Genomic DNA, 17092 nt, shown 5'->3' on the forward strand with positions numbered 1-17092 from the left:
ATTTAAATAACTTTGTGCTGGCATACAGAAAACTGCATTAGTGAACACAGCTATTTTAAACGATGCTTGCTTCTGATTTTTTTTTTTTCGTATTGTCGGCCTTGCAGTCCAGTCTTGGAGCCCTCTCAACGGCGGGTTATAGCGCGTGGCAGCCAATTTTGGACGCGTGCGTAGTGCAGTTATTCGTCTACATTACAGTGACGGGACCTGGTGGCTGTTTAGGTTCACTTGTATAGAGATTTCATCATCCGGGACAGCTGGCGCGCGCTGACCGTCAGTGACCGATAAGTGCGCCGTCATAGACTCGTGTCCCATTGGTCCTGCTAGATTGAGTGTTAGAATGAAATGGCATTAGAGTGACGTCTTGGGGGCACTTCGAATGATGCCCAGTAGGAATCGACGCCGGCAACGTCACTTTCGAAATACGGGCAGAACTACTGGGTTCACGCGTTTCCGTCGTCCAGCGCGCCTCTTACACTGAGTTTACACACTAAAAAGGGTGTTTCATATCTTGCGCTGATGTCGACAGTTTATCAAGAACATCATATCGAAACACTTTAATCCCGCGTGGTATAGCTTAGCCAATAAAGGGTGTAGTGCTGCCAAGCTCGTGGACGCGGGTTCGATTCCCAGCCACGGCGGTCGCGTTTCGGTGGAGGCGAAACCCACAAAAAACAGCACCACTCTGCGTAGATTTGGGTGCACGTTGAAAAAGGGACATACCGGTCGAAATTAACCAGGAATCCCACTACAGCGTGCCTCGTGATCATTTCGTAGTTCTGTTTCGTAAAACACAGGAATTTGATTTTGAAAACGCTCCACCGGTTGAAGCGCGTCGCGTTGTTTTCAGAAGCCGGTTCGACAATATAAAAGTGATCGCAATCGAGTGAAGCTGGACCAGGTGGACAGTGGTGACAGCGGACGCTGCACAGTGACGTCCTGGCGGACCGACTCAGGGCTGTCCGGAGGGCCCGTCTGGTGGCAGAAGGGCTCGGCCCTCTCTGTCCCATACTGATTCCTCAGAACCTACATGATGTTCCTCATACCATGCCAAACTGAATTGAAATTTTACAGCGAACTAAATTTTGAGGCGTGGAAACGAGCAGCTGGAGGCGTATCACTACACTAAGGGCTGTAAAAACTGTTACAGCTGTACTTACATTAGTAAAAACTTCATGATGCCTGGTTGGTTCATATTTAGAACTGATCATGAAAGAGCGTAACCATAACAAAAGTGCAAATGCTACTGCACAGCGACCGTCCTGTGTTATGTGTTCCTCTGCGTCCCTGTTTTGGTCGCGTTGTTTCGTCCTCAGTTTTAAGCCGAATTTATATCTTACCTAGAGTGCGTCAAGCTCTGTCCTGTTGAAGGACTCACCAGTTTGGTAATGGTCAGTAGGGTCCAGGGTCTTCTCCTGCTCTTGCTCTTCGCCATGGCAAGGAACTCTAACGGCGCGCAGGTCCACAGCAGACCGCAAGGCACCCACAGCATCACGGTGTCTTGGAAGCATGTCGTCAGATCGGGGTTCGTCCTGCGGTTCCAGGAGAGGTCGGAGTCCTGCGATCAAGACGTGCCCTGTACTACTCAGGAATTTGATCTCAAAGGCGTCCTGAGAAAGGCAATCTTGTGCGTCAGTAAAACTTCGGTTGGGCCTAGTTCGTACATAACTTTTAAGCTGAAAACTTAAGCGCAAACCAGGATGGATCACAAGGTAGATGCATGCTTGCCTCATCCCTTTTTGGTGGTCCGTCCTGGTTTGCGCTGAAGTTTTCACTTTAGAAATCTTGTACACGTTCGATATTTATGTCTTTCTCGAGCACTCGCCTTTCGGCTGTCGCGCTTGGCCGTAAGGCAGCGGTTGTCATCGAACAGATGGCCAATCGCTCCAGGGAAATACGAATAAAGATGAACGTGCTCAAGACTCGCCCCGCCTCTGCTGTAATTCCGAGTACAACAACCTTTTCGACAATTTAAGCCGTGCCAAAACCTTGCCACTAGCCACTCCACATATTCACACGTATGCTTCTTTATTGCTCATAAAATAATGTAAGGCGTGAGTCACCGACGTCAGAAAAGATAACTAGACCATTGCCTCATCTCTTATGCACGTGTCTGCACGATTTACGCTGTTTCTTGATGAACGCCTACCAACTGCCTCAACTTTGTACCGCACGAATGCGTATGTTTTTTTTTTTTCGTGACCATCTTTTACAGGTTACGAAGTTATCGCTCGGTGCAAGACGCGCCTTCATGCATCGGAAGTTGCTCGAATGTTATCGCCGATTCTAATCAGACTATGATGCGTGACGCGGATAGCGCTTTCCAGCGTAGAATTTAGGCGAGCCGCAGCTGGAATGTACGATGGCGCATCTGTAACGAACTGCCGCCTTTCACCCACAGATCAAATTTTCGGCGACTGTGCTCGCCGTTACCGTTGTGGTTCAAGTTTCGTTTACTTTACGTGCACCAGTTCGCCAAATGAACAGTTAATTAAATTACATGTACAGCGCTTTGTCTGCTAAACTGCTCACCGAATTTTGCGTGTTTTATAGTGCAGGGCAGGCTTCCTCCACGAGGTGAACGAACAACCTTTTTTTATATTATATAAAACACGCTATGGACAATATGCCGTAATGTTCCACGTGTGTAGATATGTGTTGCTTATGCAGTAAATTGCGTTGGTGACAGCTCACAACAGCGAACCCTACGCGGTCGTCTTGTGGTTGTGGTGCTTAACTGCTGACCCGAAGGCCGCAAGATCAAATCCCGGCCGCGGCGGCCGCATTTCGATGGAGGCAAAATGCTGGAGGCCCGTGTGCTTAGATTTAGGTGCACGTTAAAGAACCCCAGGTGGTCGAAATTCCCGGAGCCTTCTACTAAAGCGTCACTCATAATCATATCAAGGCTTTGGCACGTAAAATTCCAGCAATTATTATTATATTAGCTCCGTACAGCGCTATGTGTGCTTTGCGAAGAGCGCCAATTTCGGACCGATATTTTGGGTGAAGTACACGTGCTAAGTAGCTTTAATATAGCAAGAAATGGCGGGATAATTGTCTGAAACAAGGTGTGGAACCGGGCTGTATGGTATTTCATTTTGGCGTGCTCAGCTCAAGACTATATAGGCAATCACACAAACGGAGCGATAAGGACTAGCGCAAGGACGAAGACAAAATGACCGATGATTTACGGGAACTTAAACGTGTGTGGATTCATTAGATCTGAAGAGGAAAAAAAACTGTCGTAAACAAATACCGCAAAGTATGACACGCGGGCAGCTTTCCTGACACATTCGATTCATGTGCGGCCAATTCGCTTTAGGTGTTAAACGGCCTTATTACAGAGAGCTGAAACTGTTACTTCAGGCGCTTCAAAAGAACAACTGTGCTAGTACTTGAGCATGTGATATTGCGAGATTTCCCCAAGTCATTCTGTATTTTGTTCGCTACGTTTTGCAGAGCTAAACGATCCGGGATTTATTTAGCACACTCTGCGATAAGTTATCGGCTCAGGGTCGTGGCCTCGGAGCCAGCGGCCAGCTGAAGACCTTATAGATGACACTTAGACAGCCAGATGGAAACTCGTGGCTTTACTTTTCGAACTTCGGAGCCAGAATAACCGCCCACAACGGCGAATCGAGCGTGAGCGAGAGCGTGCCCCACTCCTCTCGTCTTCCTTTTACGTTTTAAGCCTGGCCGCAGACAGCGCCACACAGAGCAGGTTGAACACGTTGCATATTGAATATGTTGCGGTCCTTTGGCGAAGCACTTCCTTCACTAGATACGATGAAGCCGAAATGCAAGAGCACCCATGTACATAGGTTTAGCTGCCCGTTAAGGAACCCCAGGTAGTCTAGATCAAGCCAGAGTCCACCGCTATGGCGTGCCCCAGTCTCATATCTTGGTATCGGCTCATACAGGGTTTTGTCGAAAAGTAATGTCAATGACAAAATTGTAAAGTGTCTACAGCTCACAGCAGGCTAGAACATCTTGACATTGGTGGAGGTGGAAGTAAGCTTACGCACATGCGGTCGCACTGTCGTATGATACCATCTGGAGAGTAAGGAGAGACTCCTCCGTGAGGCTCGTTTTCATTTCCTGTGCAAGCGACGATGCAGCGCTCGTTAGAACAAAGGATTGTCATCATGTTTTGTGTGAAACTCGACAAGTCCGAAGTGAAAACATTTCCTGTGATAAAGATCTTTGGTTATAATTGTTAGTCATAACTTCATGTGTACCGGCAGCATAAAGCCGTTTTAGAAGGTAGTAAAGAGGTCAGCGATGAAGCCCGTGCTGGAAGGCCGCCAATGACCATCACCGATGACAACGCGCCAGTCGACACTGCCTTCGTCTCGACCCGCTTTCTTGTCGATTCAAATGTGCCAAGGGTTCACCAGCCACCTTGCAGTCCTCACAAGGATCCTCCAGACTTCCTTCTGTTTCCGCACTTGAAATTTACCGTGTAAGGACATCATTTCGGGACAGACGACGAAGTCAACGAGGCTTGCACCAAGTCTTTTTAAATGACATTCTGCAAGAGTCCAACCGTGACGACTTCGGTGCCTGGAAATCTCACTGGGAGCGATGTATCGCCGCAGGAGGAGCCCATTTTGAAACCTTCAATTGTGTTGTACTGACGTGGTCAATACATCTTTTTAATTGACTCATCGACATTACTTTTCGGACATACCCTATATGTATCCCCAGAAAAATTTTTATGCGAAAGATGAGATGCTACGACTTTCAGCAGGCGAGCACAAAAAAGCTCCCTGGTTTCCATTCCTGGTCACTGAGTTGGCATTCCAGTAGAGATAGCGTGCTCAAGTGCTCAGCCACCGAGATTCTAAACAGCAATACATAAACCCAGAGGTTCGAATGAATCTTGGCCTGCTTGTTACGGCTTGCCTCAATGCCCTTCAGTTTGTTTGATGGCACTGACGCGTTCAACGTGTTTTGTGGCACTTTGCTATAAGGCCGACTGTCGGCCTTATATCAAATTGAAGCCATAGCGCTGTTAAGACAGGGACCACAGAAAGAGGACGGGATGTGCGCTATTAACAGCGCTGTCGCTTCAATGAACGTTACAAACCAACTAGCCCAATAGTCTGTTCTCTTACAGCAATGTTTTCGCTGATGCATCGCGAAGGTTATGTGGCGTTCCCGGAATGCTCTAGACTGAACATTCGAATATGTCCCAAAGAGCATCGCATAAGCGGAGCACTCATGAGCATAGAAAACGGTAATAGGGTCGCGAATCGGGCGAGTTGGAAAATACTCATGACGGCCAGCACAAACGGGACACGGACGAAACAAAGAAATAGAAACGACGACACAGGCGCTGCGTGTCGAGAGTTTTTTTTTTTTTTTTCCTCTCGTCCGTTTTCTGTTTGCTCTGGCCGTCCTGGGCACGGAAAATGAGAAACAGTGTTAACCACAGGATATCAAGATAGAGACGGACTCTGTCCTGTTGTCCATGCTGTTTCGCGTTTTCTATGGACATGTACCAGCCGGCCCAAATAAGCACTCTAGAGCACCTTCATCGACTACATCGGTGGATGGTCTATCCACTCAGCGATTAAGTGCTCAGCTACGGCCCTTGTAAGCGCCGCCACCTCAGCGATAAGTGGTCAGCAATCAAACGCGCCGGCACTTCATCGCAGCTGTGTGTCGCAATTGATCATTGAGACCAGACGCCGGATGTGCGCGTTTAACAAGCATGGTACGCCGAATGGCCAGCTCCTTCACTGACCGCTATTTTTGCGGTGGCAGCGTTCATAACAATTGTTGGGGTTTAGCGTCCCAAAACCACGATTTAATTATGAGAGACGCCATAGTGAAAGGCTCCGCAAATTTTGACCATCTGGTGTCTTTTAACGTGCGCCTAAATCTAAGTACGGGCCTCAAGCATTTTCGCCTCCATCGAAAATTCGGCCGCCGCAGCCGGGATTCGATCCCGCGACCTGCAGGTCAGCAGTCGAGCACCATAACCACTAGACCACCGTGGCGGGCATGTTTGCCGCGTGGAAGACGCGCATCTTCTGTAACCACCTAATAGAAGCATAGATATATATACCCCGTCAGTACTCAGCTACATCAAAACGGTGTGTCGAGGCATGAAGGGTGTTGCGAGCATAGCGATAAAAACGAGGGGTGAAAGTTGTCCGCCTGCGGGCTCCGGCACAGATAACGCACATGAGATGCGTATGAGGCATCCACAATCGTACGAGCGAGTGCTTCGTTCATACCACAAAGGCTGTACAATTGCGTTGTCAAGCGAGACTAAATTGTAGGGATACCGGTGGCACACAGGCACTTTCGATCGAGTTCAAAGCTCATCCGTTGTAGGCTCGATCCGGATGATGTGCTTCTACACGGTCACTTTTATTCGCGATCAGGCCCGATGGATATCAAGACGAGCGCGATCAGCGCATCCCAGATCGCGATTTAACTGAGGTCTGCGCCATGTGCGATACGGATTAGTTTGGGCCGTGTAGCAGCGGCCATTATTGATCGCGATCAATTATTCTGATCCGAATTGGCGCTGATCGCGATCAAAAGTGCCCGTGTGACACCGGTATGAAGTAAGCTTCGTCAAGACATTGAACTCGTGTCTTAGCACAACAGTCACGTTTTTCGAGAGACGAAAAAAAAGAGGAGGGGAGAGGGGGGGCGGTAATCAGGGTAGCTAAGTCTGAAAGGTTATGAGAATGACAGGTAGGATGGGTCGTCACTATGATGAACCCCTCAGCAGGTCGACTCGGGTAAAGAGTCTGGATGGCCATCGAGACGGAGTGTCCAACGATACTAATTTGTCCGGCTGAGACAGAATGTGCATCTGAGAAGTAAAGTAAGGACTTGCGCATGCACTGAGTATGAACAGCGTGTAATTATTTAGCGCACTAAACGGTGCCCCGACGACATAAAAGAGGGAAGGGGACACTAAATCTGGAACCCGGGTTGGTTTATGAATTAGAACTAGCCGAAACTTCGGCGCACTATTTTTACCCCCACTACTCCATAGGTCAGGGGCGTAGCCAGAAATTTTTTTCGGGGGGGGGGGGGGGTTCAACCATACTTTATGTATGTTCGTGCGTGCGTTTGTATGTGTGCGTGCCTATATACGCAAGCAAAATTGAAAAATTTCGGGGGGGGGGGGGTTTGAACCCCCCCAACCCCCCCCCTTGGCTACGCCCCTGCCATAGGTGCATGAAATCCTGACACCTCCTTTATTGAAATCCCAGACACTCTACTGGAATCCCCGCTTGCCATTGACGCGAGCCCTCGTGGAGAAAGTAGTATTGAAAAAACCCAATCCTCGCCTGGATGATGGGTAAAGAACACAGCGTTAGCCGACATCCTGGAAGCTCAATGACTCGGACGAGTCATTATGATACCACCTCTTCTGAACTTGGACAGATGATAGTCCAGGGAATTGGAGCCGGCTGCAGACGAATATGTGCTTAAACTTACGGGCACTAAGACACATGCACACGGAATATCGAGACGAATGCTCCTGGTGCGGAGGGGCACCATCACTGACGCACACTACTTATAAGTGTAGGTTGCGTATCGGTGATACAAACTCGACGCTAATACAAACAAACACGCTACCACACTTGCAACCCGTCGTGGCGTTCTAGTGGTTATGGTACTTGACTGGTGACCCGAAGGTCGCGGGATCGAATCCCGGCCACTGCGGCCGCATTTCGATGGAGGAAGAATGCTAGAGAACCGTATACTTACATTTAGCTGCACGTTTACGAACCCCAGGTCGTCGAAATGTCCGGAGCCCTCCCCGATGGATTGTCTCATAATCATATCGTGGTTTTAGGACGTAAAACACCGACGATTATGTATTATCACACTTGAAGTAGCAGGCGCGAGTTCCCAAACAGGCCTTGGGAAACCAACTAGCAACCCTGGACCGGGCCCGGTGAGCCGCTGTAGCCAGTAAAGCTCTGGACGAAGGGCTCCATCCACATTAAATTTAGCGAACTTTGAACCAATAAATATTATCTCTTCCAGGAGAACGTTGCAAGATTCCGTCTTAACCGAATTGTCCAACGCGCCAGAACGTCCAGTATAAGAGATTTATGTCCTAAGACATTCAGACTACAAGAGCTGGCCGCCATGCCATGGCTCATAACAGCATTTTTTTTTTTCAGTGTACGTAATCGTTCAACGAAAAGCAAGGATTATTATCTCGTGTTTTAAGAGAACTTAAAACTCAAGTTAGGAACGTTTTAGAACTTTTCATGCATCTGGCTTTGCCTAGACACAAGACGTGATTTGAAAATCTCGAAGACGTCACGCCGATATACTACAGACAAAGCTTCGAGCTTGAGAAAGGAAAATTTATTCACAGCTTTTACCGTCAGTAGTTCCCCATCTCGCGCAAGATTAACGCATGTTAAGAGTAGGGAGAGCATAAATAAGATTAGACTGTGGTGATTTCCTGGTCACGTCAACCGCATTTCAGCGGAGGCCAAATGCAAGTACATCCGTATGCTTAGGTTTAAGTGCACGTTAAAGAACCTTGGGCGGTGAAAATTAGGCTGGGGTCCACCGCTACAGGTACGAAACAGCGCTATAACGCGGGAAGAAAAAGAAAGAACGCACACCACCGCACTGGTGGTTTCTTCCTTCCTGTCTAATAGCACTGTTTCCTAATAATAGTTGTCGAGGTTTTCCGTCCATAAACCGCAATATGATTATGAGGGACGCCGTAGTGGAGTGAGCCGGAAATTCTGTCCATCTGGTGTTCTTTAACGCGCATCTCTAAGTGCACGGGCCTCTAGTATTTCGCCTCTATCGAAATGCGGCCGCCGCGGCCGGGATTCGATCCCGCGACTTTAGGGAGCACTGTTTCCTGCACATAATCCTGAACCACCCAGCCCAATTGCGTACCCTTCTGCTCCTCCCCTACGGCGTGCCTCAAAACCATGTCGTGATTTTGGCTTATGAATCGCCAGAATCAATCAGTCAATAATGATGATTGGCACCTTCTTTGAAAAAGAGTGATGATAAAGAATCACGTAGATTGTTTGACCTAATCAGGCTATCATATGGTGTTTTCTTTCTTCATACGAGCCTCTGTTCTTGTAATGTACAGCACGGTCCACTGTTAAAGGGAACACTCGAATGAGCACCTTTCATATTGCTGGAACTCTAGCAGCTAGTGGATAGGGAAGCATTGTTCATACACTGGACTAGTCTGTGAAAAGCACTCAGAACTGTCAGCCACAAGCAATGTTACGGATATCTAAGCCACTATGCTTTTGCAAGAGAGCGAAATCCAAACATACCATGCGCGCAAGTGTTCCCTTTGACAGTGGATCCGTCTGTACAGTACTGTATCTATGCTTGTAATGACTCTGATTCCATCAATCTCTTGCCTGTTTCCTTTTTAAACAGTACCTTATGCGAATTTTGCTTATCTAGCTTGTTGACAAGATTACACTCGTATCGCCTTTCAAACCCCAGAGTATTTGAGAGGCGCACGCCCTCTAGGGTCATTGCAGGGTGAATATTCTAGCGCTCTATTTTCTCGTCGTGATTCGTTGCCGGACTACTGCTGCAGCATACAATCCTAATGCAAATATTTGCCTCCGATAAGCCCTTTCTCCTCAGGCGGCCTCTCCTAGTCTCAAATAACAGGCACTGCTCTCCGCGTTATCGTACATATGTTCCTCTTTCGACTTCTCGCGCGCTGTATTTGCAAATCTCGGTGATGTTCCTTGTTGTTCGCATCCAATTTTGCCGTCTCTAGTTCACCAACCTTCTTACTAAGGGCTTCTCAAACAACCCCCTCCTCACACATGCACACATCATCTTCGCAGTTCGCAGCGCGATTTCATAATTTATGCGTGCAGGGTGCGCGCGATTAGACTTTACTACGACCTTCAATAATTAATTAGGTGTGCCCTTGTAGTCCATGCCCGATAAGATAATTTAGTAACCCCCGTATATCACATATGCATAACGTTATATAATTGATTGTGATCCTGTATGAAAGGATGTGTTCTAACGTAAACCAATATGATGATTCAGTATTATGGCAAGGGGTGTACCTGGGTCTTCTCCAACAGGACACCCGCTACAGTTAATGAAGCGAACTATGCTCGTGGGTAACTTTGACCGAAGCATTGACGGGAAAAGTACACAGAGGCGATGTGCACACAAGAGCGCACCAGGAAAAGTCCCGCATTGTCATCCGTGTTAGTTTGAAGCAGAGAAAGAAACGAAGAGGTAAACATCTTGTTTACAACAACCGAAACCGTAAAGTAGACAATGGCACCACCTGTGGTGTCGCAGCTGTATGTCGTATGCACGACCATATGAGATCGGCGACCTAGCGTCAGCGCTGTGGAAACGCGCGAAGTGTCTAGACGCGTTGGCTTGCACGTGGTAAAAGTTCCAAGCGTATGAATGCCATTTCTGCCACGCGGGACGTTCTTAATAGTTTTCTATTTTGCCTACTGTGGTGCGCCTGTGGCATAGTGGTTATGTAATCGGGCTTCGGTTGCTACTAATGGTGTAGAGTTCTACATTCACTGCCGGAACATCGTTATTATTTATACAGCATTCTTACGAACGTCACTTCACTGCCGCCACGTTTTCGCTCCCTTTCCATCCAGCCCCCATTCGCATCTACCTACTTGCTGAAGATCGACTCAACGGAAAAGTTTTGCCACGAATCTGTCTTAGTCGACCCTGTGTCGTTGCCGTTGTTGGGTAAAGCTGGTCACGTGACCTGAGTGGCGAGAGTGAGGTTTGGTGGAAAGGAGGAATGGGTAGCGCCGACGAGGAATGGGTTGCGCCGCGCCGAGGGCCGAGCAGGAGAGACAATGAGATTGCTTCATCGAAAGGGGCAAGAGTGAGGCTATGTGGAAAGGGGGAAAGGGGGAAAGAGCTACGCCAAGACAAGAGGGTTCACATTCAAAAGTGTTGAATTGCGCTACCAGAACAAGGTTGTCCTGTTTGCGCATTTCAACACTTTTGATTATGAGCATGCATGCCCTATTGCCAGCCATTCTGAGGTTCACATTCGCTTGTGCTGAGCCGTGTCCGCACTTGGGAGACAGAAAACAGCGTCTCTTCAGCAAGACCTACTATATATATTCGCTCTTCGACAGTCACCAAGACCGCTAGCACTCCCAAGGAACAAGCTACCCGACGTGAGCGCCAGCGAATGGTACAAGAACGTTTCTGTGACAGTGGTCGCACGCATGACGAGATTCAAGTTGAAGCGCTTCTCGAAGCGGTGGGTTCAGTACCCTACTACTATACGAGGCACGTAAATTGATTTACTTTGCAAATCTGTAGTTTAGTGACCTGAAGCCAATAGGCATGCCATTGGCTGTATGTCACGGCCGCCGCAAGGCTGCGACTGTGGAATGCAAATGGCGTCGGGATCCTGCTCAAGCCAGGTAAGACCACGCAACGCAAGCCATAAGGTCAACGCAAGACTAAGTAACCTAAGCCGGAAAGTCAACGCAAGACCAAGCAATACAAGTAGAGCACAACGAAGAAGAAGACGAAGGAATGCGAACAGACCACAACCATGAAGAAAACCAAGACGTTCAATAGAAAAACACTTGCACAGTTCAATCAAGAAGAAACGCGGTAAGACGAAAGAAATTTGATTAAACAAAGACAAATCTGTGGGAGCCTTAAGCAAGACTGGTTGCTGGCCTAGTTGGTATTTACTTAAGGACGTAATTTAGCCGCGACGTAAAAACACACACAAAGGCTGCTACCTTACACCAATGGCGAGCCGTCAACGTCTGGGGGACGACGACGAAGTTACGCCTCAGCAGCTCCGCGAGTTCTAGCCAGAGCACGAGAGAAGGAGATCCCGGCAGGAGCGTCGATAAATATAACGTGCACGACAAGAAGCGCCTCGTGTCTCCCTTCAAGTGGTGACCTGGACGTGATTCGAACACCATACACTACTTACCCAAAACGCAGATCCACAAAAGGACTGCATGGCGACCTGGGAGGACGGTGCCCTTACGATACGTGATGTCCTTCTTCCTCTCAGAGTCTTCGATCCCGCCAACAGTCACACCACATTTTCGATTTCAGCTCCGCAGCGTCCTTTTCGTACCGTCTTCGAAGAGGAACGTGTTCCTTTCGGGCTTTCTTCAATCCTGTCGGAAAGAGCAAAGCGATCGTCCCCCGATAAGCGCTATCGCCGGATACTCTTCGCGACACGGAAAGCGCTACCGGCGGCTCCTTTAACTCCCGTGTTTTATCTCTTGCGTGTACGTAGGTGTGCCTGTGTAGATGTGTGCAATGTGCGTCTGTGTTTGTATACGCGTCCGCCTGGTGCGCGGATGCGCCGTAGCGGCCTGCTCAAATGGTTGCACTTGAGGTATAAAAGGCAAACGGACATATTAGCCGCATTTTCAGGAATGCGACAACTCGCACGTCGCAGCGCATCGCATCCAGGTAAATGGACCCGCCGCGGTTCTGTACTTGCGATGGTGCTCGACTGCTAACCCCAAAGCTTGCGGCATAGAATCCCGGACGTGGAAGCCACATTTCGATGGAGGCAATATTCTTGAAGCCCGTGTATACTTAGATTTAGGTATAACAGTCAGAACACGAAACAGTCATATAGTCAATATTTCCGGAGCCCTCCACCATAATCATATCGTGCTTTTGGGACGCAAATCCCCAACAGTTCAGTCCATGTAAGCCCGGCGGGGGTGGATTTCGAGCGGCAAGTCGACTTACGGGCCGCGAGTCACGATCGTGCGAGTTTGGAGCGCACCGTTCTCACGAACCCGGCTCGTACGAATGCGACAGTAGCGCATCGCTTTTGCAAGCGCGTTTCGGAAAGGCAATGCGACGCTGTTTACATGTAGCGCATTAACTCTTCCGAGGAGCCTTCATTTTCTCGCTCGTCGCAGCGGCCATGTGGTGTCGGGTTTTAGCGAGAGAGGCGCTCTCGGAGCTCACACGAAGGGTGGCGCCGTTCTCCTCCTCGTGATTTACGGCCCTTGAGTCAACCGGGGCCCGCAACACCACCCATGTCCGGCGTCTTAGTTCGATGCGCCTTACTGGAGCATCGCCGCTGTTTACATGAATGCGACACGCTAGAAATGCGATGCGACGCGCACCTGCCGCAATCATCTAAGCGGGGCTATTGTAACGTAGCTGCTGGTGGGAATCGAAAGAGTGAATGGGCCACATGTAAACGCTAATGCAACTGATTACTCGTGATGCGCTAGCGTCGCATTCTGTCGCATTCATGTGAAAACGTCTATTGGTTGGCGTGCCGTCTGCGTGATTTAACGTTCCTACGCGACTCAGGCTGTGAGAGGACGCCGTAGTGGAGGGCTCCGGCTAGTTTCGAGCACTTGGTGCACATTAACGCGCACTGACATCGCACAGTGCACAGGCTTCTACTAGCATTTCGCGTCAGTTGAAATGCGACCGCCGCGGCCGGCATCGAACCCGCGTCTTCGGGCTGAATGGGGCATTTAAGATGCAGACCGTTACGGCCACGGGTGAATGAAAGGCAACTGCTTACGACGAAAAGCGCCAGAGACAGGTCGCAAGCTAATTAAATTTGTTCGTCTCCACATGACAAGATTATCTGACGGGTCTATCACCGCTAAGTAAAGATGCTAAGTGCGTTTGAGTGCACTCTAAGCAGGTTCCTTTCCAGCCGTATTGGCACCTCCTCAGAGGCGGCGCCAGGGTGGCGAATGGGAAAGGGGGCAATCCCCCCCCTTAAAGGAACTCCCTCGTCGTGGGTGCCCCATCCTGTAAAAAATATCTTTACTCCCCTTTGTACGTCCTTCGGAATAGATGTTCTGTTGCATTTTTGAATAACAACATAAATAAGAGCTCTGTCGCATACTTCTTCATCTAACTTTCAATTGCACACATTCAAAATCAAGAAAATTTTATACAGCGTTTACAACTGGCTGTGGACATTTCTGCCGTATATTAAGGGATGTTTTTTTCATACCTTAAGTCTTAGCACCGAACGTTGCAACGAACGGCTCAGCACCACTACCGTTCAGCATAATGAGAGATAAGTTTCTTTTGTATAAATAACAGTGTTGTTCGAATCTCACACAGTGCTATATGTTACACAACACTGGGTATATATGTACACAGCGCTGGGTTGCCACTGACGTTAGCGCAATTTTTTTTTTAATGCGTAACATTTGTTAGCGAACCAAAAAAATTGGCCGCGTATCTGCGTGCTTCGCTGCAAATGTCGTCTAAAGACGATAGAAGAGGCGCTGCGTGAGATATGAACGCCATCTGGCAATACGTCGGGAAACGTGAATGCTGTGTTGCGGGCTCGTAGTCCCGGCGCAGCAGCAGGCGAAGACCGGCGGTGACCAACGCGACCGGCGGGGACGCCAGCCAGCCCGAACACGCGGTTTGGCGCGAAGCGCCGAAGCAGAAGAAACGTCCGCACTCAACGAGTACTCTCCACACACTCTTTTATATTCACGTCGCCTAGGTAAAGCAGGAATGCCAGAGCGGCGCCCCATGGCACTCGTACAGTGCAATACTGAACTGAAACCGAAACACAACAATGAGCTCGTGCAGAGGGCACGGAGGAAGCCAAGTTTCGGCGCAGTCGCATTTTCAGCGCAGCTTAAGAAACTAGGGTCTCTAGAATTACGTATCTATGTATTGTTATACATAGATACGATGGACACGATGGTGCCGCCTTCCATGTACCCACCTACTGAGTACGCTCAAGAAGCTATTGCCCGCGCCGACCATGCACGTCAAGTTGCGCGCGTTCGGTTAACGGAATCGCAAGCGGGCCAACAATCTCGCTACGATCGCCGTCACAGAAACGCCCACTTTCTTCCTGGATCTCTTGTCCTCCTTTGGCCTCCAGCACGACGTGTTGGGCTTTCTGAAAAGCTCCTCTTCCCGTACACCGGACCATACCGTGTATGCCGCCAAGTAACCGATGTGACGTATGAAATCGAGCCATTGTCTTCGTCCTCGTCGACTCAGCCCCGCACCGACATTGTTCACGTTGTCCGTCTGTAGCCCTATCACATACCGGAACCCACTGACGCGTGTGTATAGTGACCATCCTCGCGACCGTGTTTGCCCGGGCGCACCGAGTCGGTGCTTTCACCGCCGGCGGGTAATGTTATGTGCCGCTTACCTAGAGGACGAAGAGGAAGAGGACGTGTTCATTGCTGCTTTCGCCATCTTGGTTGTCACCCCTACCTCTGTGGTTGTGTAAATACTGTAAATACAGCCTTCTTCTGTCGTCTCCCCGTAACCGTATTTTCTATTAAAGGAACACACCAGCTAATACTTACCTAGTGATGTTGCGCCTCAGATATGCGTAATGTTTGCTTTTTGATCAACAATGTACACAAGTATGAACCTAGACAGCCGTTCACGATGGCTGGCCCTTGGGCAAGTGGTTCAACTTTGGTCGAGTGGCTGAATCGAGGGACGTGCCGACAAACAGAAAGACAGACAGAAAGACAGACAGACCAAAATTTCTGCGTTTAAGTTCCCCAAGAAAGACTATCGTCTTTAAAACACTTCGACTGTCTCTAACGTATCTGTCAATCTAGCCACCTACGTCTGAGCACTCTCGTGGTCGTCTGCTTAACTTGACACATACCAAACTTTGCATGGGAGGGCATTAGTTTATGACGAACACGATGGACATATTGCATGAATAGCATGAAATGCTTGTCACGTACGTCATTAAACTCTTTCCTTCAGTCACGTGTGGCACATACCCGCATACCACGGCCCATGGAATGCGGGTATGAGCCACAGGTGATTCACAGTTTGTATCAACCCAGGAACGGCGACAACAGGCTCAAAAATTTGCAGTGGCTTAGCTTGGCTATGCCAGGATATACGTAGCGTCAGCAAAGGTTCAGCTGAATATTCTTAGCTTTCGAGATTGTCCAGGATTATTAGCCTTCTTCGGTTCATTCTTCGTACGCTGAACCGCTAATTGCCAGGCAACGACTTCGGGATCCGATGAGATAAGCTTCTCGGCTTTTCTGCGCCGTCGAGCAGCATTTGCGCTTTCCTTCTCCATGGCGTTACCCACCTGCAAACGCCAGTCAGAGGCGATATCAAGCGGCCGTAGCGCAGTGTCAGACGGCGACTGCACAGCGAAGGCGAATAGCTGCGCGCGCGCCGGTGCCACTGTGTCTATGGCTACGACGTCACTCCTCTCGAATGCGGCGCAGACCAGCAGCGGCGAGCCGCGCGCGGCGGTGTCGGAGAGCGCGTGAGATGCCATCTCCGGTGACCCAACTGTGTGACATCACTGATCCTCGCGCATGCGTAGCACGGCTCATGACTATCCACGCGAAATCGGCTCCGGCTAGGCAAATGTAGCTAACGCTACAAAAACATTTACGCGATCGCGTTATGCAGCTTATGTCGCAGAAAATTCGGAGCAGGCGTTGGCAGTGTTGTCGGTGAGGGAAATATCAGAGGGATGCAAAGATTAAAAATCACGGTTAGAGCCGCAATCGAACCCAGGCATTCTGCATGGCAGTCAGGTATTCATCTATAGAGCTACGCCAGTGCTTGAAACTGCTTACGAAAAATACCCTATAATGGCTTCATATCGCGGCAACGTCAACTATGGTTGCAGTGTTCGCAATCAGCGTTTGTAACAATGTAATAAACATGACATATTAACTCCCATCACTCGCCAAGCCATGGTCAACTATTGCTCAAGCCGGCGAAATACGGCAGAAACCGCTTCTTCTGATGTGCACATCATCTCACCGTAGCGAGGAGGTCATTCAGATAAAACTGACATCTCTGCTCTAAGGTGAGTACCGACCTCACCTCGAATCACAGGATACCCTTTGGGCGTCAGTGTAGTTGACGTGCCTGGTAAGCCCACGACCAATCACGTAGGCCCCAGAAGCACCCTCCTTCCCCAATTGCTGCTTCCTCTATCGGTACTTTCCTCAAAATAGGTGCTTTCCTCAAATAGGCAAGGCCGTCATCAATTCTGCAGATTTTTTTTAAAGCAACAGCGTAACACATGAGACAGTGAACCATTTCAAGACGAATAATCTACCTATCAAGTCCTAATATCATT

At 49.1% G+C, this 17092-nt stretch overlaps 1 protein-coding gene across 1 annotated transcript in view; it reads right to left on the reverse strand.

Annotated features, from left to right (window-relative positions):
* LOC119401986 (multidrug resistance-associated protein 1) overlaps positions 1–12137 on the reverse strand; it is an 81750-nt gene extending 69613 nt beyond the window's left edge. The window contains exons 1-2 of the mRNA XM_037669018.2: positions 11960–12137; positions 1379–1558 (exon numbers count right to left, since the gene is read on the reverse strand). Coding sequence (XP_037524946.1) covers positions 1379–1558; positions 11960–11989 — 210 coding nt within the window. The 5' untranslated portion in view covers positions 11990–12137. The remainder of the gene's footprint in view (positions 1–1378; positions 1559–11959) is intronic.
* Positions 12138–17092: the final 4955 nt, after the last annotated feature.

This window comes from Rhipicephalus sanguineus, chromosome 8 (genome assembly GCF_013339695.2).
Source record: "Rhipicephalus sanguineus isolate Rsan-2018 chromosome 8, BIME_Rsan_1.4, whole genome shotgun sequence".
Taxonomy (NCBI): domain Eukaryota; kingdom Metazoa; phylum Arthropoda; class Arachnida; order Ixodida; family Ixodidae; genus Rhipicephalus; species Rhipicephalus sanguineus.